The sequence below is a fragment of the Esox lucius genome, chromosome 7 (genome assembly GCF_011004845.1).
Source record: "Esox lucius isolate fEsoLuc1 chromosome 7, fEsoLuc1.pri, whole genome shotgun sequence".
NCBI lineage: Eukaryota > Metazoa > Chordata > Actinopteri > Esociformes > Esocidae > Esox > Esox lucius.
The window spans coordinates 3,830,830-3,853,838 of NC_047575.1; the positions used below are offsets into that span (position 1 = coordinate 3,830,830).

The 23,009-nt window shown below is 40.6% G+C and overlaps 1 protein-coding gene across 1 annotated transcript; it reads right to left on the bottom strand.

The window, feature by feature from the left end:
* Positions 1-1,234: 1,234 nt before the first annotated feature.
* On the bottom strand, positions 1,235-7,257 carry ftr82 (finTRIM family, member 82). The gene is made up of 7 exons (XM_010870460.3): positions 6,438-7,257; positions 4,639-4,734; positions 4,064-4,297; positions 3,621-3,780; positions 3,393-3,443; positions 3,155-3,223; positions 1,235-2,081 (listed from the first exon to the last, which is right to left on the bottom strand). The coding sequence occupies exons 1-7, from the start codon at positions 7,023-7,025 to the stop codon at positions 1,561-1,563; spliced, it is 1,719 nt and encodes a 572-aa protein (XP_010868762.1). The 5' UTR covers positions 7,026-7,257; the 3' UTR covers positions 1,235-1,560.
* Between the last annotated feature and the right edge of the window lie 15,752 nt (positions 7,258-23,009).

A 23,009-nucleotide genomic window follows, 5' to 3' on the forward strand; every position in this document is an offset into this window, starting at 1 on the left:
TTTTTAATAATGTAATAACTAAGAACAAAATAAATGACAACACATTTTATACAAAGTCAGGAACTGTTTGGACAATTTGCAAAACACCGGTGAGCTTAGCAAAAGTAAACCATCTGTGGATGACTAAAAAAGTATTGGCGTACCACCTCATCTGTGAAATATGGTGAAAGAAATTATGGCTTTGGCATGTATGACTAGAACTTATAGTCTTCCTGAATATATCTGCTGACATCACTTGAATGAATGTCTGAACTGAAAAACATATTGACTGTTAAAGTATAATCAATATTTCCAAACTCATATATCGTACAGTAAGACAATGAACCAAAACATGCTGCCAGAGCATTTTGGGGTTTTCTGGTTACAGTGGAATGTTTTTGAATGGTCAAGTTTACCTCCTGATATAAATACATTAGATAGGGCCTTCTTTTGCTGAAGATGGCCGAAGTACAGGCCTAGCAGAGAATTGCCAGGGGGGGATACCGAGCATCTGAGTCAATGGATCACAGACTTTCAAAGGTTATACAACCAAATACTATTTACATAGTATTAATCTATCCCAATACTTTTTGTACCATGAAATAGGTAGACTGTTTGTAGAAAGTGTTTTTGATATAGTGGAACCATTCTCTTTAAGAATAACCTCATAGCACTTGTTTGATTTCAAATGTAAACTTTCAGGTGAAATCAAAAGACGAAAAACCGTTTCACTGTCCCAACACTTCAGAACGGGGTGTATGTCTCACATTACATTCTAAAAACAATTTAGGCCCCTGATATTCAGAATTTAACAATCACTGGAATCAGGCAAGTAATCCAGCAGTGAATTGAAACAAGCCATGTTTGCCTGAGGACCTAAGTCCTTAAACAGTTGATGTCATTTAACATCAGATTTTCCTTATCAGTAATAATGCCTAATTTATAACAAATATAGCAAACACAATCTAATCAATGATTTCTTGTTATAAAAATCTGATGTTATGAAACAATTAAAATTTATTTTAATAGATTCTGTTCACATCTCAGATTTCCCTCTTGGACTTGGTGTAACAATAAAACCAATAAAAAGTTGATAATTACATTACATGAATGTCTAAAATTGTATTCTTGAATATTAGCAATCTCAATTGTCATTGCTGAAGTTCAGCGGTATTTTCATTTTGAGTTGACATATGCATGTATATTGCACATTACTGCCGATTTTTGGTCTGTGCAGATTGAATAGAGCCGTATGTGAAACGTTTTTTAATCTTTATTAAAAATATTTAAAAAAGCAAACTTACATACATCACAAAAACAATTATGTTGGTCCTTGTAGATAAATTTAGCTTTTTCTAAAGTACCATTATATAAAGAATACTTGATGTGGGATAAAGGTTAAGGTTGCAGACGTGCATACGTTACATACAGTATAACCTCTCCATCCAAATATTTTGCATATTCATAAAATATATGTGGCATAGTCTGTCTCAAATAAAAACAGAACAAAATACACCACTCACAGGGGAATGGGTGGCAAATGAACTGAACCATTCTTTAAAAAAGCATTATCAGAAATGTTCATTTCAATTGACAGATCTTGACAGAGGTTCCAACACCAAAGCCAGGATATAGGGGCTCATCAAACGTGGTATCGAACCTGTGCAGGAGAGTCATCTGGTTGCCAATACTATAGAAAGCCAGGACCCCTGCTGAGTGATCTAGATAGACCCCTATTCTAGGTGAATGGGGTGCATTAATGGACTTATCAACCCTGTTGTGCCAGGCTGAGTACCCTGTCTCAGAACACAACAGGCTCCAGGACTTCTCATTATAGCCCAGTAGACACAGCGATCCTTTCCCCTTCCGGCTGATCCCCTTATAGGCGACTCCCATGGAGAACTCCCCGCTCCACTCAATCTCCCAGTAGAAGCGTCCGCCAGACAGGGCCTCGCGACACAGAACCTGGGCAAAGCTGTCAAACCTCTCAGGGTTTTCAGAGTAGGGCTGGAGCTCCCTGGTTCGAATCACCTTCCTACTACTGTCCGACAGATGCAGCTCCTTGTATGCCGTGCTAGGGTCCAGCCTCAGCTGGCAAAAGTCTGGTGGAATTAAAATGGGTCAACATTAGACAGGTGTTGTACTGTGATAAACGTTTAGGAGGATAAACAAGTTCATGAGGAAGAAATGGGTAGCCTGGTCCTGGTATTGATTTACATTTGGTTGAGTTTTCAATTAACGTAAATTTTACATGAAATCGATAAAACATGCCACCAGGTCATTGGATTCAGTTAAACATTTGGTTGAGAATATAGCAATTCCCTCATGTTTAAAACTATCAACAAATCAAATGTATTCAAGTAAAATTCTTGGGTGTATATTGGGTGTAGTTTGGTGGATTGACTTCCTGCCTGTGGGGCCCTGTCTGGGGCCTCCTTCAGATAGGGCCACAGTGTCACTGGTCCCTCCGTCTCAGCCCTAAGGTTTTACTCTGCTATATTATTGTTCCAGGGGAGTATGGTCAGGTCTCCTTCTCCATTGTAAATCCTTATTGTTAATCTAAGGAACATGCTCTCTAAAATGTCCTTGTCTCCTGCACTGTTAAAACTTAGGAGGACATGAGGTCTTGGACCACACCTCAGGAGTACCAGGCTTGAAAGACTTGTAGCTGTTCCTGTCCAAAGTCCTCCTGGTTGTTTTGCAGATAATGATGATACCTGACGATTTCAGTTGACCATTCCTATCCCCTGGATTGTCCCTGTCCTTGTCCATTTGGTCATGCTTCTGACCTGGTTTATGTTTTATAGACTTTGGACACGAACCCACATGCATTTATTAATTACTACAATTTGTACTCTTAAAATTCACCGGGCACAGCCAGAAGAGGACTGGTCACCCCTCCCAGCCTGGTTCCTCTCTAGGTTTCTTCCTACATTTTGGCCCCTCTTATGGAGTTTTTCTTAGCGACTGTGCATGAACACTGTTGTAGCTTGCTCCTTGGGGTTTCAGGCTGGGTGTTTTGTAAAAGCAGTTTGTGACAACAGCTAATGTAAAAGGGCTTTATATAAATACATTTGATTGAATGATTATTGTTTTGGTTAGAAGTGACATGGAAACAGCATTGATTGATTTTTGCCCAGTGGGAGAGGTTCTGAGTAAACTAATATGTACTTACATTTCAGGAACTCGTGTCTTGTCTTTGGCTCTGGTGGAGGCAGACTGTCCACGGTCACTACTTCCTTGACTAAAGGTTGAAAATAGAAGACCAGATCTAAATGAATTTTTAAAACCACACCATTTTGTATTCCTTGTCCTTTGCCTCCCAAACCATATGAAATGTTTTAGATAGCCCATCTGCTATCTCGCTTAACATAACGAACAAACAGCATGGATATATGAATCACAAAACAGACCTCGGCTGCTTCTTTCTCTCTTTTCCGTTGTATATACAGGAACCTCATTCACTGTAAGAGGCAGTAAGAAAGCAAATTAACAAAACATCCCAAGTGTTGGTTACTGTTGATGTATCTTTACAAAATTCCGTGTTTTGCAAATAGATGCAAAATATAATGTTGTCATTTAAACACTGGGTGCATTCTGGTCTTGACACTGGAAATCAGGGCCAGGTATATTGTTCTGACCTGACTTGGAGATCTTCATTAGTTCCTCTTTGCCCAGCTCTTCCAGACGGTCCTTGATCTCAGCCACGGCTTTCCTGGCCGCCCCGAACGAGAAGTCTGGGTTTAATGACACTTTTGGGATGAAGCCGTCATCCGTTGGAGTGCAAAGATAGTTGAAGTTCTGTAGAAAGGGTAACCGTGAACGTCGTCAAATAAGGACCAGTAGGTGCAATGAACATGTACAAGGGTAACATTATAGATCTGTGAATTTGAGCACAGCCTAAAATCACAGTCCTTTTTAGAAGACTGATCTTGACTTGCTGTTTTAAACCTTTCACACATCCAGTTTTCTTGCACTTTACAATTATGTGCACATCCAATGGTAACAATAATTAGTGTATGTAAATAATGTTGAATGTTCAGTATGTGCTGTAGGTAAATGTATGGGATCATTCCAGTCTCACCTGTAAGAAGTGGATGTGGTCCTCAGTGCTGTACAGCTGTTTGAGGCCTGTCTCCTTCTTCTTCAGCTCATCAATCTCCTGTTCCAGCCTCTCCACCATCCCCTCAGCCTGGTTGAATGCCGCCTTCTCGTTGATCCCGATTAGCTTGGTGACCTCTGACCTTATCCTCTCGATGTAGCGGATCATGTCCTCAAACATCTTCTCACTCTCTGCCATGGCCCTCTGCGCTGAGCTCTGGACAGGATAGCACAGACAGTGATTCATTTAATAGAGCAATAGCCCAAGAAACCAACATACAATAGCTAAATGTATTTTTAGACAAGATACAGTTGTCATTGAGACTTCATGACTTAAATCCTGCCATACAGATCAATACACTTACTTTCTTCAATCGAGTAATACAACATACATTTTACAGAAAAAGTATTATCTATGGAATGAGTATGTTCAAATGAGGTAAAAAGTGTAAATCAATCATGATCAAATCATTAAAGATGACATTACTATTGCACCTGCAATGAGACCATGAAATACATTATTTTTGTAGAAATACTTAGGAGAATTGATTTGGTTACCTTTAGTGAGTCTACTGCTGTCCTCAGTTCTTCCAGTTCCTTCACCCTTTCCTGACACTTCTGTCGGATCTCAGCTTGTGACACTCCCAGTAGTTTCTGTTGATGTCAAACCACACCACACCATCATGAACAATTTCATCTCACAATTTAGGATGAAATGGCCTCACATTTCATTCATAATTTGTACCAGTAGATTTGCTAGGCCAGCCAGTTGGTTTGCTAATGGTATACTACTCACTGGTTTGTTTGTGGTTAATTCAATCAGTTCTATCTTGAAGGCATCTTGTGCTTCTATTTTGCCCATTGTATTTGGGTTTACATGATCAGTTGTGCTCAAATTAATTATTTATTATACTGTTGATAGTTAATTGCTTGTGTGTCTTCATGCAGTAAAAAGCTATGATGTGAAAACTATGTAATACTATGTAATATTCTATAACAACCACAGTTCTAAAGATCTACTTATGCCTTTATCTCAGGAGTGGAAAGAGAGAGCCTGATGGAATGCTGACCATGTCAGGAATGTGAAACCACCACTATATGCCTGACTTCAAAAGAGATGTGTCAAGGTGCACATACACTGGCCTGTATTATAGAGAAAAGAGAGATTCTAATTCCTCTACTGAAAACCCACCCACCCATTCTTGAAGATAAGCTCAAGGAATGTTGGGAATCTGGTGAGGGGATTGGGGGAGAGAAGAAGCGGGCGAGTGAGTGAGGGAGGAAGGAAGGGAGGGTAGCATTCAAAAAAAGTGAAGCCTTGAGAGATGTGAGTCGGGTTGTAAATCTGGGGATGAGAAAAACCAGATTCTGGGGATGAGAGAAACAGAAAAAGCTAATACCTGAGTTTCACGGTATTATGAGTAGGTGACACAAATGTCCTGGGCATGAGTATCTATCTTTGTTAATGGTGAATACATTATCAATTGTCTGAAGTGGTCCAAATGTGTGTTTTAGAAAGGCTTCTGACCCCCAATTTTGGCAGGTAATTTTGATGGGAACTGTCTGATTTAGATGCAGTCACATTTCTATTTAAACAGGCCACGTGGGTAGAAACAGATGTAACACTGACTTCCAGTAACACCACCACCACATCCCTGGAGCGAACAGGATGTGTCTCAACCGTACACGCAAGAACTTCTGGAAAGCCACACTTTTTAAAGACGCTTTCATCACTGATTAGGAAAGAAATTCCTCCATCAACCTCAGAGATCTTCAGAATGCTGTGCTTATTTTTAGTTGTGCAAGTTTGCCTGTCCTGCGGGAGTGGCTGATAGCAGCACTGTCTGGTTTGATGAGCTGGTTGAGTCAAAAGTAGGAACGTTAGTGATAGTGCGGGGTGTGGGGGAGGGGGTTGTGGGGGGGGGGGGCGCTGGGAACATTACACGTCTGCCTTAACCCACATTCCTTTACCATTAACACCCATCGGCATTATCCCACTGCCCCCCGGCTCGCAAACCTGTCCTGATAAATGGAGGGAACAAGGTCTTTGTAAATGAACGATTGGTCAGTTCTACAACACTCACAGTAGTGACTGTGCCTTGTCGCACGCAGGGTGTATTAGGCTATCACTGAATGGGCTTTTGCTGTACGACCGACCAAACAAGTTATTTTACATCGTATGTAAAGTAGGTCATTGAATCTCTGATTGCTGTTGAAACCATTTAATGTTTTGATTTCAAAATGACAGATCTTTCTGTGAAACATTCAAAACTTTAAGTCAAGGTCTGGGCGGCTCCCATAAATCATACCATTAAACTTGACACTCAGAAAGTAACACCAGAGTATCCTGCTCTTACCTGCTTCTCACTCCTCTCCGCCTCGGCTGAGACAATGTCATGTCCCTTATGTTCACTGACAGTGCAAATGGCACAGATACACATCTGGTCCGTGCGGCAGAACAGCTCCAATGACTTCTGGTGCTGGGGGCAGATCTTCCTGTCCAGGTTCCCCAGCTCATCCACCAGCTTGTGCCTCTTGAAAGTAGCCGATTCATAATGGGGCTTCAGGTGCTTCTCGCAGTAGGATGCCAGACAGTTCAGGCATGACTTGACGGCCTTGAGCTTCTTCCCGGAGCAGTAGTCACAGGGCACGTCAGCTGGGCCAGCAAAAGTGTTCCCTGAGGGCATGAGGTTGAGGTTGGTGCCAGTCTTCTTGATCTTTTCCGCCACCTTGGTGAGCATAGTGTTGGGCCTGAGCACAGGCCTTTGGGTGAAAGTGATCTTACACTGTGGGCAGATGTAGATGCCAGTGTAGTCTGCCTCATTCCAGTAACCACTAATGCAGTCCATGCAAAAACTATGTCCGCAGGGGATAGCCACTGGATCCCTCAGCAGGTCCACGCACAATGGACAGCTGAAATAATCGGAAGCAATGGGATCGGCCATTTTCTCTACTCCGTAAAACACCTACCTGTAGAGAGAAGCAGGCAGACATAAATCCACAGAGGAATTGAACCGGTTCACTACGTAGCCCGCTTGTCCTCAAGAGTGTGGCAGAGCCTGCCAGAGACAGGACCTACTTGTATTTCTGAATTCCAGAGGTTATTGATTGAAAGCAGATGAACCCCTCCCCCTGTGCTGTTGAGAGTATGTGAAGCCCAGTTCAGATAAACAGGTTGAGCAAAGGCTGTAGGAGACTTAAAGGGAGGGAAAGAGTGAGACTGAGTGAGTGAATGAGAAAGGGGGCGGGCTGAAAGGAGAGAAAGTAGGGGATAGGTTGAGTCAGGAAGAATGAATGACTTGTAGTATTAAAGGAGGAACTAACTGCTGCTAAGTATGCCAGATTTTTTATTTTATTTTAGTGTTTGGTGTGATTGTAGGCAGTGAATTCTAATGTTAGTTTTTTTTACTTAGTGAACAAACTAAACTGAAGGCTATTATTGGTTAATCATTGTTATTTTGTTTGCTCTGTAGTGTCATGTGTCGACTGAGGGCTGAAATACGGCAGTGTTTTCGAATGGAACCTGTATTTCCCAAGTCATTCGGAACAGTGAACAGATATGCAGATGTCATAGGGCCCTACATTAGCTACAGTTGAATGGACATAAATGCTACCTTTGTGGAAGAGCAGGTTTTCAGGGCTCAGGAGTCCGTCCACGAGAAAAATGAACCTGCTCCCACCAAAAACAAAACATTATACTTTCAATGTCAAATTACAGATGGGGTCTTTTGTTATATTTGTTAATACCTGTTGCTGTTTGAACTGCCTGCCACAGGTGTTCAGACAATAGGCCGTTGGAGTTCAGGACAGGAAATGTTGCATCTGGCTGAACCAGTCTGGCTGCCCCCACAGGTGGCTATAGTACTAACATATGATGTGTGTCGTGAACAAAATGCTTGCTAGGGAAAGCCAGAAAGGAGTGGTGATCACAGAAGAATTTCTGACCAAATTCCTATATGAGGTAAGTTTGAGTCAGGATGACATCTGTCTGATATCATCAGCTTTTGTTCCATATTTACCCCATTTTTCGCCCACATTTTGCTGTCATTTCTTTACCATTGTGTTAGCGCTGTGACAGCTAAACTTGCACATCCAGCCTGTCACACAACAATACCCCTAGTATTGACTATGTACAGTGTAAACATCACCCGTATGCTGTTTCTTTAATTACCTATAGTCTAAAATCAGCAAAGGGTGAGTCTTTCAGCAGACACACCTTGGTTTCTGTTTGTCTTCCTTGCCCCCCCACCACCACCAACATCCTACAACTCCTGACTTAATAGCGAGTATCAACTGCTGACGATGTCATAACTTCGCTTGTAAGCGAATTTGCATTTCAGTGTGCACTTTGGTTTTATTCTTGGTCCTAGGGTGTGACTTGTTACCTCTGGCCAAGCGTCGTCTAACAGTCTAAGCCACAGTGCCCGGTGAGGCATAGGTTTCATTCCGGCCTGCTGCTATTTCAGAATGCTCTATCTTCTGCTTTTCCCTCCTCTGTCAATAAAGGTTATAGAGTCCCCACCACAACAAAATACAAAACTAGATAGTATTGCAATATTTTTACAATGATTATTAAACTGTCAAATATTGTGCAAGGTGGAAGATCTAAATAAAGATAATATGGTTTTCAGAATTATCTTACTCCTGGAAATGTGCTCCTAAACTGACAGTATATCGCTATTATTTAAATCAATCACAAGGCCAGAGATATGTAAGCACACACTGGTTGCGCAAGGCTTCATACACAACATTACCCTAATCACATATCTTACATAATTGCACATCAGCAGTAGTTTCGCCTCTCTCCATATTTGGTCAGGTTTCTGATAAGCTAGTTTCTCTTTCCTCTCATTTTGTGTGGACCAGATACCAGCAAAGTAGGCCTGTTCCAAGTAAAACAGCCCTATTTGGTTTACAGATTAACTACTGCAAGAGAAAGAGGGAGGGAGAAAGGTATTTCCCAGCCAACTGTATGGTTTACATCGAAAATAAAATAGTATGGTTATACAGGCAGATGTCATAGTTATGCCCTTTACTCAATCAGGCTTAAAACTCCACATCACGCAAGAAAAAAGTCAGACATTCTTAAAAAATCTCTTGCTTCAACTGTAGTAACCCACAGGGTTCAGTTAGGGAGTGTTGTATTAGAGATAGTGACAAAGAGAGTAGAAGAGACTAATGTTTGTGTGAGAGGATGGCAGTATTCTACACTGGTCAGCCTTGGTGCAGTAAGAAAAAGAATGCAGTTTGTGCTGCAGCCTATGGTTTAAGAAGCTGGCTGTGTTTGTGTGCTATTGGCCAGAACCTGGAGACAGGAAAGGTATTTACAAGTGTTGCCTTCAAGAACAATGGTTACTTTTGTTAGCATTGGCTGGCTGATACACAGGGAGGAGGAGTTTGGTCAAGGGACAGATCACATTGAACAGGTTGCTGCTACCACTGCAGAACAAAACTCCACAACAAAATGGGCAAAAGCGAACCATTGTTTAAATGTGTTTGGCCATATTTTCATTTTTGTTGTGGATTAAATGTCATTTTTTGTTTATATTTACATCTGAATTAACCCAGATTGTTTGGACAGTACCTGAAAAACAGTAACCGTTTATGCAAATGTAGGGTTGTTGACTTAACATTGACTCTGAATGTAAATATCTGCACACAACCAATGAGTCCATATTATTCTCAAAATTCTCTGTTAGGTAAGCAATTGGGGAATACAGTGCTGCTTCAAAGTATGTGAACCCTTTGTGCAAATCTATATTTCTTTAGTGTTCACCATGAAATCTTTCATTAATCAGAACCAGCCTTTTTTATTTGACAAACAGGTTTATAGTTATCAATTCTATATGTTGGTTTAGAGGAGATCATGTGTGTAAGTAGTCAAATTTAATGAATAGGGAATTAGGTGCAAAAATTGGGTAACTAATGAACAAATTAAGAGATTTTCTTAGGAAAGTGGCAGGATTCTGACAAATAGAAACAAGAAACCTGGTCTGTTTTGTGTTACCCATACAGGTAAATGCAAAACACAACATGCTGAGAGGAAAGGAGATCTCAGAGGACCAGAGGAAGAGGATAGCGAAAAAAACATCAGTCTGGGGAAAGCTGTAATACCACCTCAAAAAGATTGAGCTCCACTTGTCCACTGTGAGGCAAATAATTCTCAAATTTAACATGACAGTAACATTTACCATGACAGCAACTCAGGCCTAGATGTGGACAACCTAACAAAAAAAAAGATAAGTCAGGTAAATGCCAACCCAAACATAACATCTGAGATGCTGCAAGACCTTCTGTTCTCTGGGTACTGTGCATGCTTTAATAATAAGATCACTAATCTCCAAATTCACAGAAGGGTTACTAGGTAGAAGACTTTTCTGTCAAAAAAGACACATCTAAAGGTTTCTGGAAGTCCATTCAGATGAGTTCCAAATTGTTCTTAATGGTCACAGCCAAGACTTGTAAGGGCTATCTGTCCAAGAAGTAATGGAGTGCTGTGATGAAGTGCTGTGATGGAGTGCTGCATCAGATGACCCGCCCTCCACAAAAACCTGACGTCAACGCAAATGAGATGTTGTGGGATGAGTTGGACTGTAAAGTGAAGGAACAGCAGCCAACAAGTGCTTAGCAGATGTGGCAACTCTTACAAGATTGTTGGAAAAGCATTCCAGGTATTTGCCTCATGAATTTGGTTGAGAGAATGCCACATGTGCAATACTGTCATCAAGGCAAAGGGTGGCTACTTTGAAGAATTTAAAATGTGATTTGTTTAACAGTTTTTTCACTACACAATCCGATATGTTATTTCACTGTTTTGATATCTTCACTATTATTCCACAATGTGGAAAATAGTAATAATAAAGAAATACCCTTAAATGAGTAGGTGTGTCCAAACCTTTGACTGGTACTGTCTGTCAATCATGTGTTTCCGTTGTGTCATCATTACCTCAGATTATCAAGATGTTGAACAGGTGAGTCATAAAGTGATGTTTTACAGCAGCATCCTTACAATGGCAATACAATCGTCTTGATTATGTTATGGTCAAATTACTGTGGGATTTAGGCATGGCATTGTGGCTCAAAGATATTTCCCTACATTTCCAGAAACAACAGTTTGGAAAAGGAACAGGAAATGGTCAGCAACTGCACTAGTATTAAAGTATTAAAGTATCTGACTAGTAACCAAAAGTCTCCTTAGATCGAAACCCAGAGCAAGCAAGATGAAAAATATGTGGTTTCTGAGCAAGGCAGTCAACCCTAATTGACAAAACTACTGGAACAATGTGCTCTGGATAGATAAGTCAAAGGTGAAGTTGTTTGGTCACTAGTAAAAGTAGATGAGAACTAAAGTATTTCTTGAATGTGTGCAAAATCATCTACACTGCATTCTCTGCTGAGAAGTAGTAAGTGTGAATATGACACTAGCTTATATATGTTTGCCCAAGGGTTAATGGAATGGCCTAGTCAAAGACCAGATCTCAGTCCTATCAAACTGCAGTGGGGGGATTTGAACATTGCCGTGTATGCAAGAAAGCCCTTGATAACTCAAATAGCCAGTCGTCCAAATATGTAAAAGAATTATGAGGTGAAGTTAATTTTTCACATGACTGTAGGGTCTTGGTGGATTCAACATTTCCATTGACAATGAAGGGGCCCATGGTTCTCCTAGGAATATTCAATGCTTAAGCATTTGTTTTCATATACATATATTTTCATATATTCTAAACACAGGTGTAAGCCTTTCTAAATCATGTCCAATCAATTGAATTTGCCAAATCAAGTTGTAGAGACATCTCAAGGATAATCAAAGGACACAGTATGCATCTGAGAATGTAATTGCAAAGAGAATGTAATGGTGAAGGCAATATATATATATATATATATATATATATATATATATATATATATATATATATATATATATATATATATATATATATTTAAGAGATTTTCTGAATACATATCATAACAGACCAACATGGTTCTGAATACTTACCGAAGGAATACTATTGCATGAAACAGATATTCAAAGAAATACTGAATAATCCCTTAATCTGTCCCAAAACCTGTGTAGTCTTTTCTAAATAGTAAAACAATATAAAATTCATTTTTATATTTATATTTGATTTCAAACCCAAACTTTGAGAATATAACCAAAAGAAGACAAAAATATTTACTGTCCCAATACTTAAACAAGGCAACATACAAAAAGGGTGTGATTGTTAAGTAATTTTCTGTATAATAAAGAATCTTCCCCAGATAAGAGTTTTCTCAAGGTCCTTGTCGAGTTCTGTAATCAGTCATTTTCCAGGTAGTAACACCTGTGATATCCACCTATGGGAAACACATTATACTAGTAAAATAATAAATATTCTGAATTGCTGTCTTTTGTATAAAATAGAATTCAAAATCATAGATAAGTACAAACCCCCAAAACATGTTTCTATAATCTATTCAAATAGATGTTTTGAAGTAATAATTGGAATATGAGAATAGCTTTTCATACTAAAACGTTTTACATGATGCCAAAGATAAAACGGCATTAATAATATTCACACCGCATCACAGCTACATTTAGGTGACAAGTACATAAAGCCTAAGAAAATAATCCTGAACCACCTCCTTATAAAAATGTCTATAAAGGCTTTTATAGAGTCAAGGTTCACTTTCAGGGCAACTGAACTAAAAATCACTTTTATCTGAAAGACCACAAAGATGTCTGACTATAAAAGGGAGTGATAGGCCAATGATAATGCTGTTTAATCAAAAACCTGTTTGCTCTTTCAGAAGACCGTTCTCATCTAGACTGAACTTTGGAATTTCTGATATGGAGTAGTGATGACCTAAATTCATGCACAGTCAAGTTACCTGAAAGGTGTATTCTCATTGGCAATAAATTGTACAGTAATTTATAAAAATCTTAGGCATCTGAAAGTCAAATTAAAGTAATTTACTTGGATACAAAGTGTTTATTTGTAAAACAAATAATAATATATACGATCACCCATAACATTGACCACTTGCATAATACTGTGTAGGTCCCCCTTTTGCAGCCAAAAAAGTCCTGACTCATCGAGGCATGGACTCCAGTAGACCTCTGAAGGTGTGCTGTGGTATCTGGCACCAAGACGTTAGCAGCAGAAGTCAGAGGTGGGGCCTCCATAGATCGGACTTGTTTGTCCAGCACATCCCACAGATGCTCAATTGGATTGATATCTTGGGAATCTGAACAAGTCAACACCTTGAACTCGTTGTGTTCCTCAAACCATTCCAGAACCATTTTTGCTTTGTGGCAGTTCACATTATCCTGCTGAAAGAGGCCAATGCCATCAGGGAATACAGTTGACATGAAAGGGTGCACATGGTCTGCAACAATGCTCAGGTAGGTTGTAAGTGTCAAAGTAACATCCACACGAATGGCAGGACCCAAGGTTTCCCAGCAGATCATTGCCAAAAGCATCACACTGCCTCTGCCGACTTGCCTCCTTTCTATAGTGCATCCTGGTGCCATGTGTTCTCTAGGTAAGCAACGCACACATTTTGGAGATGGTCTGACCCAATCAGTCTAGCCATCACAATTTGGCCCTTGTCAAAGTCGCTCAGATCCTTACGCTTGCTCATTTTTCCTGCTTCTAACACATCAACTTTGAGGACAGAAAGTTCACTTGCTGCCAAATATATCCCACCCACTGACAGATGCCATGATAACGAGATTATCAGTGTTTTTCACTTCACCTGTCAGTGGTCATAATGTTAAGGCTGATCGGTGTATATTATAACAATGTATTTATGTATATTTATTTTTTAATGAAAACACTTACTACTCAAATAAATGGGGTTTAGATATAAAATAATGCATTGTCTTTGTCTGTGTTTCACTGATAGATTTACAGAATCTTCTGCTGTGAGGCTGTTTACAAAATATATCATAAAACAGTGTGAATCACTTCAGCTGTGAATAAAACTTTGGAACAAAATAATTGCAAAGAAACTGGAACTAATAAGACAAATTGCTAAGCAAAATGTATTCATGTGTAATTTCCCTGGCCTTAGGGCCATTTCAGGTTGCATCACTGGATGAGGAGAGATTTAAACCTCTGCCTAAATTCTACAGCAAAAACAAAACATCTCCCACCGTTGGTGCAATAATCTCTTGCGAGTATCTCATGAAACAGGATACAATACATATTTTGTGTAGTAGGTCATACTTGTTTAGGACTGGCATTCTGTGTAGAACAGGCACTGTGCTCTATCACAATGGAATTTGTTAAGCAACATTTCTTGACCCTGGAACTGTCTGGGCTGGTCACATTCCATTTTTCAGTCCTGGCAGCGGCCATCTTGGAGGGTAGACAGAGGATTTTTTTAGACTGAGTAGAAAAATGCGAGAGAATGGTCATTTTTTAAATCTACCACTGGAAACAAACTCCAGTGAAACTCCCAGAATGTTTTTTTGTAAAATGTATGCATTGAGTTTGGCTGTTCTTATGTTCAATAAAAATACTCCAAACAGGAAATATGCCATCTAACATGATTCAATTCATGTTTTTATCCAGTTTAATGAACATAGTGGATGACAAATTGGAAATTGTTAAACATGTAACTGTTTCACATAGAAGATAGTGAACCCCCATCTGCTAGTCAATTCCATCAGATCAAACCATATTTCAAGACACTGGAGTATGAAAATCAGTGCTAAAATAACACATTTCACAAAACTATAATTCCAAGTACTGAAAGAAATCAAATGTGAACATCCATCCATCCATCCATCTTCTTCCGCTTATCCGGGGCCGGGTCGCGGGGGCAGCAGTCTAAGCAGGGATGCCCAGACTTCCCTCTCCCCAGACACTTTCTCTAGCTCTTCCGGGGGGACACCGAGGCGTTCCCAGGCCAGCCGGGAGACATAGTCCCTCCAGCGTGTCCTATGAACAGAAAATCTATAAAAAATGTGACCCAGGGAGCTGACTAGGCTCAGGATCAGCAAGGTGAGATGTCCAGAAAGCATTGACCCCTGGGTGCTGAAGGTGTGTGCAGAACAACTAGCAGGTTTACTCCAGTACCTGTACATCTCACTGAGGCTGAAGAGGGTTCCCCAATTCTGGAAGACATTCTGCATCATTCCAGTACCAAAGACAGCATGTCCCAGCACTCTAAATGACTTCAGAGTGCTGGGAGAGTCTTTGAGAGACTAGTTAGAGAGACCAGTTCTACAGCACCTAAGGCCCATGATGTGTGACTTCCTCGACCCTCTGCAGTTTGCATACCAGGCATGCATTGGCATAGAGGATGCCATCTTCTACCTGCTCCATCGGGCGTATTCTCACCTGGAAAGACCAGGAGGTACAGTAAGAGTCATGTTTTTTCAACTTCTCAAGTGCATTTAACATCATCCAGAACCCCTGCTTGCTGATAAGCTCATGGCAATGCAGGTGGACAATGGTCTGTTTGCCTGGATAACAGATTACCTAATTGATCAACCACAGGTTGTCCGTTGGCAGATCAGACATGGTGTTAAGCAGCACAGGTGCACTCCAGGGAACCGTACTGTCACCATTTCTCTTCAATCTTAACACATCTGACTTATGTTTCTTCGCCAAAACGTGCCACCTGCAGAAGTCTGTTGGATCGGACCACACGGGCCAGCCTTTGCTCCCCACGTGCATCAAGGAGCCTTGGCTGCCGTGACCCTGTCGCCGGTTCACCGCTTTTCTTTGCCTGGACCACTTTTGACAGGTACTGACCACTGCAGACCAGGAACACCCCACAAGGGCTGCAGTTATGGAGATGCTCTGACCCAGTCATCCAGCCATCCTAATTTGGCCCTTGTCAAAGTCGCTCAGATCCTTATGCTTGCCCATTTTTCCTACTTTTAATACATCAAATTTGAGGACAGAATGTTCATTTGCTGCCTAATATATCCCACCCACTGACAGGTGCCATGGTAATGTCAGTGGTCATTATGTTATGGCTGATCAGTGTAGGTCTCCATATGTTTTCCTGAAGAAATTGTGCCAAAACGAGCATTGTATCAGTAGTTAGGTTCTACGTGAAACCAAACAATTTTTTTCAGACAATGCACTACTTCACAACATCTAAACTTTCGCACTCAAACTAACAGCATGGTGCTGTTTCAAAATAGCTGAACTACAGTGCTGACCTGATTGGAGTTTACTAGCCAGCAACAAGCACAATTTACAGACATTAATCAATAATATTTTTGAATATGTAGTCCCCTTGTGTGTTAATAAAATGAAATATAGCTAATTGTCTAAAAGACAGGCCGTCATTGTTGTCAGTCAGGGAAAATAACTGTCCTGGCCGTTCCCAACAGTATGTAAATCGTGCCAATGCTCCGTAGTAGTAATCATTTCAGTACCTCCCCATACTATTCATGCAGAACGGGACTTAGGACATAATTATCCAAATAGCTATCACATGCCTACTTAAAGAATTGAGAGTTGTCTGTTTGGTCCCTCTTGCCTTTGCCTCTTCCAGTTTTTGAAAATCAATGCCATCTGTTGCCTCATCCATGGACACTTCAAGGTTCTTGATGGCATTAGGTAGCAATAAACCCCACTCCTAACGTGTACTACAGTTTTGTAAAGAAAGCCGGTTGCTGGATAAGTCCTCCTCACAGACAGATTTGTGTTGGTTGACTACCAGCTAATACACCGGCACCTGCTTATACATTTTCCAGGAAGACTAAACAGTGATAACCAATGATACACTGCTCGTTTTGGCACAAATAGTTTTCGGAGAACATATGGAGACCTATATCAATATATCCCGACTTTCCTGTTTTGGAAAACTGAATATATCATATATTTTCGTACACTCGGTTGCCCCGCTAACTTCCACTGTAGCCCGAAGAGAGGCTTCCTTCAAAAAAATACAAAAATATATGAACTGTAATAATTCCCCCAAAATATGTCTCTAATGTGAGAGGATTATGCTAGATAATCTGAAATAAGGCCCAAGGTAAAAAAAATTGTGAAGCTTTCCTTTAACTCTTACCCCAAACTAGAACTGCCAAACCTCCCAAATCTCAATTCAACAACTCAATCAATCAATTAAATGTATCTTATAAACCCATTTTTACATAAGCAGTTTTCCCAAACTGTTTATAAAGATTACCAGCTTAATGCCCAAAGAGCAAGAAACAACAAGAAATGTTTGCACATTAGCTAGTAATATCTCCCTACTAGCAGTCAAACCTAGAAATAAATCTTGAGAGGAGCCTGAATCTTATGGGTGGCCAGTCGTCTTCTGGCTGTAACAAGTGAAGATAAGAGTACTTTACCTTTTTGGGCCACATCAATGCATTCAGATAATAGGCAGGTCAATAAATACAGATGGGATGTATCCAGAGACTTTGGCAAAATCCAGATCTCTAGTCAATGTGGCCCCATGGGTTGGGTAGCAGTAGCTAGGAGGCGTCCTCCTCCTGGTTTGGGCTAGAGGGCTGTCCTCCCAGTGGATCAAATAAACCCCAGAATACATTTTATCATAGACCCAAATTAATAGATAATTCTTAAGTTGACACATATAGGTTGATACTGACTCAACATATCTCACATAAATCGGCAGACCATCCCCTAATAATGGAGCTCTATGGGAGATAGCCTTGCCCTGCTGTTTTGTTTTTCATTCTATGCACAGCATTGAGGCTTGCATATACACTCACCTAAAGGATTATTAAGAACACCATACTAATACTGTGTTTGACCCCCTTTCACCTTCAGAACTGCCTTAATTCTACATGGCATTGATTCAACAAGGTGCTGAAAGCATTCTTTAGAAATGTTGGCCTATATTGATAGGATAGCATCTTGCAGTTGATGGAGATTTGTGGGATGCACATCCAGGGCACGAAGCTCCCGTTCCACCACATCCCAAAGATGCTCTATTGGGTTTAGATCTGGTGACTGTGGGGGCCATTTCAGTTCAGTGAACTCATTGTCATGTTCAAGAAACCAATTTGAAGTTATTTGAGCTTTGTGACATGGTGCATTATCCTGCTGGAAGTAGCCATCAGAGGATGGGTATATGGTGGTCATAAAGGGATGGACATGGTCAGAAACGATGCTCAGGTAGGCCGTGGCATTTAAACAATGCCCAATTGGCACTAAGGGGCCTAAAGTGTGCCAAGAAAACATCCCCCACACCATTACACCACCACCACCAGCCTGCACAGTGGTAACAAGGCATGATGGATCCAAGTTCTCATTCTGTTTATGCCAAATTCTGACTCTACCATCTGAATGTCTCAACAGAAATCGAGACTCATCTGACCAGGCAACATTCATTCAGTCTTCAACTGTCCAATTTTGGTGAGCTCGTGCAAATTGTAGCCTCTTTTTCCAATTTGTAGTGGAGATGAGTGGTACCCGGAGGGGTCTTCTGCTGTTGTAGCTCATCCGCCTCAAGGTTGTGCGTGTTGTGGCTTCACAAATGCTTTTCTGCATACCTCGGTTGTAACGAGTGGTTATTTCAGTCAAAGTTGCTCTTCTATCAGCTTGAATCAGTCAGCCCATTCTCCTCTGACCTCTAGCATCAACAAGGCATGTTCGCCCACAGGACTGCCGCATACTGGATGTTTTTCCCTTTTCACACCATTCTTTGTAAACCCTAGAAATGGTTGTGCGTGAAAATCCCAGTAACTGAGCAGATTGTGAAAACAACCATGCCATGCTCAAAATTGCTTAAATCACCTTTCTTTCCCATTCTGACATTCAGTTTGGAGTTCAGGAGATTGTCTTGACCAGGACCATACCTCTAAATGCATTGAAGCAACTCTCATGTGATTGGTTGATTAGATAATTGCATTTATGAGAAATTTAACAGGTGTTCCTAATAATCCTTTAGGTGAGTGTATATACAGTGGGGAGAACAAGTATTTGATACACTGCCGATTTTGCAGGTTTACCCACTTACAAAGCATGTCTGTAATTTTTATCACAGGTACAAAAATCCGGATTTTTAAGTAATTGATTTGCTTTTTATTGCATGACATAAAGATTTGATACATCAGAAAAGCAAAACTTAATATTTGGTACAGAAACTTTTGTTTGCAATTACAGAGATCATATGTTTCCTGTAGTTCTTGACCAGATTTGCACACACTGCAGCAGGGATTTTGGCCCACTCCTCCATACAGACCTTCTCTAGATCCTTCAGGTTTTGGGGCTGTCGCTGGGCAATACAGACTTTTAGCTCTCTCCAAAGATTTTCTATTGGGTTCAGGTCTGGAGACTGGCTAGGCAACTCCAGGACCTTGAGATGCTTCTTACTCCTTGCCCTGGCTGTGTGTTTTGGGTCGTTGTCATGCTGGAAGACCCAGCCATGACCCATCTTCAATGCTCTTACTGAGGGAAGGAGGTTGTTGGCCAAGATCTTGCGATACATGGCCCCATCCATCCTCCCCTCAATACGGTGCTGTCTTCCTGTCCCCTTTGCAGAAAAGCATTCCCAAAGAATGATGTTTCCACCTCCATGCTTCACGGTTGGGATGGTGTTCTAACCAGGTCCTGCCATGTAGTTCTGGGCTGATCCCTCACCTTCCTCATGATCATTGATGCCCCACAAGGTGAGATCTTGCATGGAGCCCCAGACCGAGGGTGATAGACTTGAACTTCTTCCATTTTCTAATAATTGCGCCAACAGTTGTTGTCTTCTCACCAAGCTGCTTGTCTATTGTCCTGTAGCCCATCCCAGCCTTGTGCAGGTCTACAATTTTATCCCTGATGTCCTTACAGAGCTCTCTTGTCTTGGCAATTGTGGAGAGGTTGGAGTCTGTTTGATTGAATGTGTGGACAGGTGTCTTTCATACAGGTAACAAGTTCAAACAGGTGCAGTTAATATAGGTAATGAGTGGAGAACAGGAGGGCTTCTTAAAGAAAAACTAATAGGTCTGTGAGAGCCGGAATTCTTACTGGTTGGTAGGTGATCAAATACTTATGTCATGCAATAAAATGCAAATTAATTATTTAAAAATCATACAATGTGATTTTCTGGATTTTTGTTTTAGACTCCGCCTGCTAAATCGACAGTGTATCAAATACTTGTTCTCCCCACTGTATATCTCACAAAAGTGAATACACCCCTCACATTTTTGCTAATATTTGATTATATTTTTTCATGTGACAACACTGAAGAAATGACACTTTGCTACAATGTAAAGTAGTGAGTGTACAGCTTCTATAATTTGCTGTCCCATCAAAATAACTCAACACACAGTCATTAATGTCTAAACCGCTGGGAACAAAAGTGAGTACACCTAGCCATTTTCCCTCCTCGTTGTCATGTGACTCATAAGTGTTACAAGGTCTCAGGTGTGAATGGGGAGCAGGTGTGTTAAATTTGGTGTTATCGCTCTCACACTCCCTCATACTGGTCACTGGAAGTTCAACATGAAACCTCATGGCAAAGAACTAAAGAATTGTTGCTCTACATAAAGATGGCCTAGGCTATAAGAAGATTGCCAAGACCCTGAAACTGAGCTGCAGCACGGTGGCCAAGACCATACAGCAGTTTAACAGGACAGGTTCCACTCAGAACTGGCCTCGCCATGGTCGACCAAAGAAGTTGAGTGCACGTGCTCAGCGTCATATCCAGAGGTTGTCTTTGGGAAATAGATGAATGAGTGCTGCCAGCATTGCTGCAGAGGTTGAAGGGTTGGGGGGATCAGCCTGTCAGCGCCCAGACCATACGCCACACATTGCATCAAACTGGTCTGCATGGCTGTCGTCACACAAAAGGAAGCCTCTTCTAAAGATGATGCACAAGAAAGCCCGCAAACAGTTTGCGGAAGACAAGCAGACTAAGGACATGGAATACTGGAACCATGTCCTGTGGTCTGATGAGACAAAGATAAACTTATTTGGTTCAGATGGTGCCAAGTGTGTGTCGAGGCAACCAGGTGAGGAGGAAAAAGAAAAGTGTCTTGCCTACAGTCAAGCATGGTGGTTGGAGTGTCATGGTCTGGGTCTGAGTGCTGCCGGCACTGGGGAACTACAGTTCATTGAGGCATTCATGAATGCCAACATGTACTTTGACATACTGAAGCAGAGCATGATCACCTCCCTTCGGAGACTGGGCCGCAGGGCAGTATACCAACATGATAACGACCCCAATCACACCTCCAAGACAATCACTGCCTTGCTAAAGAAGCTGAGGGTAAGGTGATGGACATGTGTCCAGACCTTAACCCTATTGAGCATCTGTGGAAGAAGCAGAACAGCTTGTTCCTTAATCTTTGACTCTGCCTGAAACTTCTGTTGTTGCAATGAGGCCATAATCACAATTTGGAAATAATAAAAATGAAAAATGGGTACATATTTAGTAAGAAATACAAGCATAATGCGTAGTTGAAAGTGTAGTATTTGGTACCATATTCCTATCACATAATGACAACGTCAAGCTTGCGACTATACAAACTTATTGGATGCATTTGAAATTGGTTTTGGACATTTTTCATGATTTTGTGTCATAGAAATAATGAAAATAATCTAATTGATTAAATAATTATTCTTGCACACAATCATGATGGACTTATTACTTCCTCTCACAGAATGGGGCATTCCTCGCCCAGCATTAGGCATTTGTCTTATACTTCAAGAATCAATGGATATACAATGGTTATAGAAAGTTACCACCCCATTTCAAAGTGTTCACATTTTGTTGCCTTACAACCTGAAATTACAATATAAAATCAGATTTTATTTGGCTATATATACACAGTAACCAAATAAAAATTAATGCTAAAATAGTCAGAAAATTTATTAAAATCAAAACAATACCCTATTTGGATAAGTAAACACTCCCCCTTAGAATTTGTGAGGGCAATTTCTAAAGTTCAAACAGTACCATGAAAATGGTAGGTAAGACAGGAAAACTCAATTGCACAATAAACGGTTTAATATACACTTGCAAGGAGAGAGTACGCAGGTTACAAAATAACAGTGAATAGTCTCTAAAATTGTAATGATTTGGATTAGTGAAGAAGGAAAGCAGTTTTTCATAGAGGACTCCACTTTCAAAATTAGTACTTTCAAAAAACAATTCTGACTTTGAAGAAGCTTCAGGCTCCTTCAGAACACCATGCCTACTGTAAAGTACGGAGGTAGCAGCATACTGTTGTGGGGGTATTTCTCTTCAGTCAGGGACTGGAGCACTTGTCAGGATAGAAAATGGACAGTGCTAAATACCAACAGATTCTTGATTAGAACCTGCAGTCCTCTGCCAGGAAGCTGAAAATGGGAAGATGGTTCATGTTTCAACATGACAATGACCCAAAGCACAACTCCAAAGAAACTGTACAATGGCTGGACAAGAAGCTGAATGTCCTTTAGTGGTCTAGTCGGAGCCCCAACCTAAATCCCATCGAGAATATGTGGAATTACTTGAAGAGTGCAGTCCATAAGCAGTAAGTACCCATGCAATTTGAACAAGCTTGAACAATTCTGCAAGAACAATGGGCAAAGGTTGCACAGTGTAGGTGTATTCAAAGAGACTCATTCAGTAATTCAACCAAAAGATGATTCCACCAAGTATTAACTCAAGAGGTTCTCACTCATCCAGTGTAATTTTACTTTTATGTTCAGATTTTTTTACTGTGTGTAATTAATGCCAGAAAAGGCCAGATTCTATATGTTTAAATTTTGGGCTGTAAGGCAACAAAAGATTTTGAAAAGGTGTGGTGACTTTTTATACCCACTCTATTTACAAGTCCAAACCACAAATTTCCCCTATAAGCATACATCATCTTATTATTATATATAATGTTTTAAATTATTATTTTGAAATATATACATACATGTTTTAATGTATTTCCTCAATGTAGAATGAAGTTGGTATCACCCAACACACCTCTCTCATTCGGGATAATAGGACCTGCCAGGTGGTGGCACCACCCTTTAACAAGGACA

Bases quoted from the DNA above. Each gene is read 5' to 3' on its own strand.
- ftr82 (XM_010870460.3), bottom strand. From the start codon at position 7,025: ATGGCCGATCCCATTGCTTCCGATTATTTCAGCTGTCCATTGTGCGTG. The intron at 4,735-6,437 runs GTAAGAGCAGGA...TGACATCAACAG, and splicing joins CGGAGAGGAGTGAGAAGCAG to AAACTACTGGGAGTGTCACA. The intron at 4,298-4,638 runs GTAACCAAATCA...TATCCTGTCCAG, and splicing joins CAGCAGTAGACTCACTAAAG to AGCTCAGCGCAGAGGGCCAT.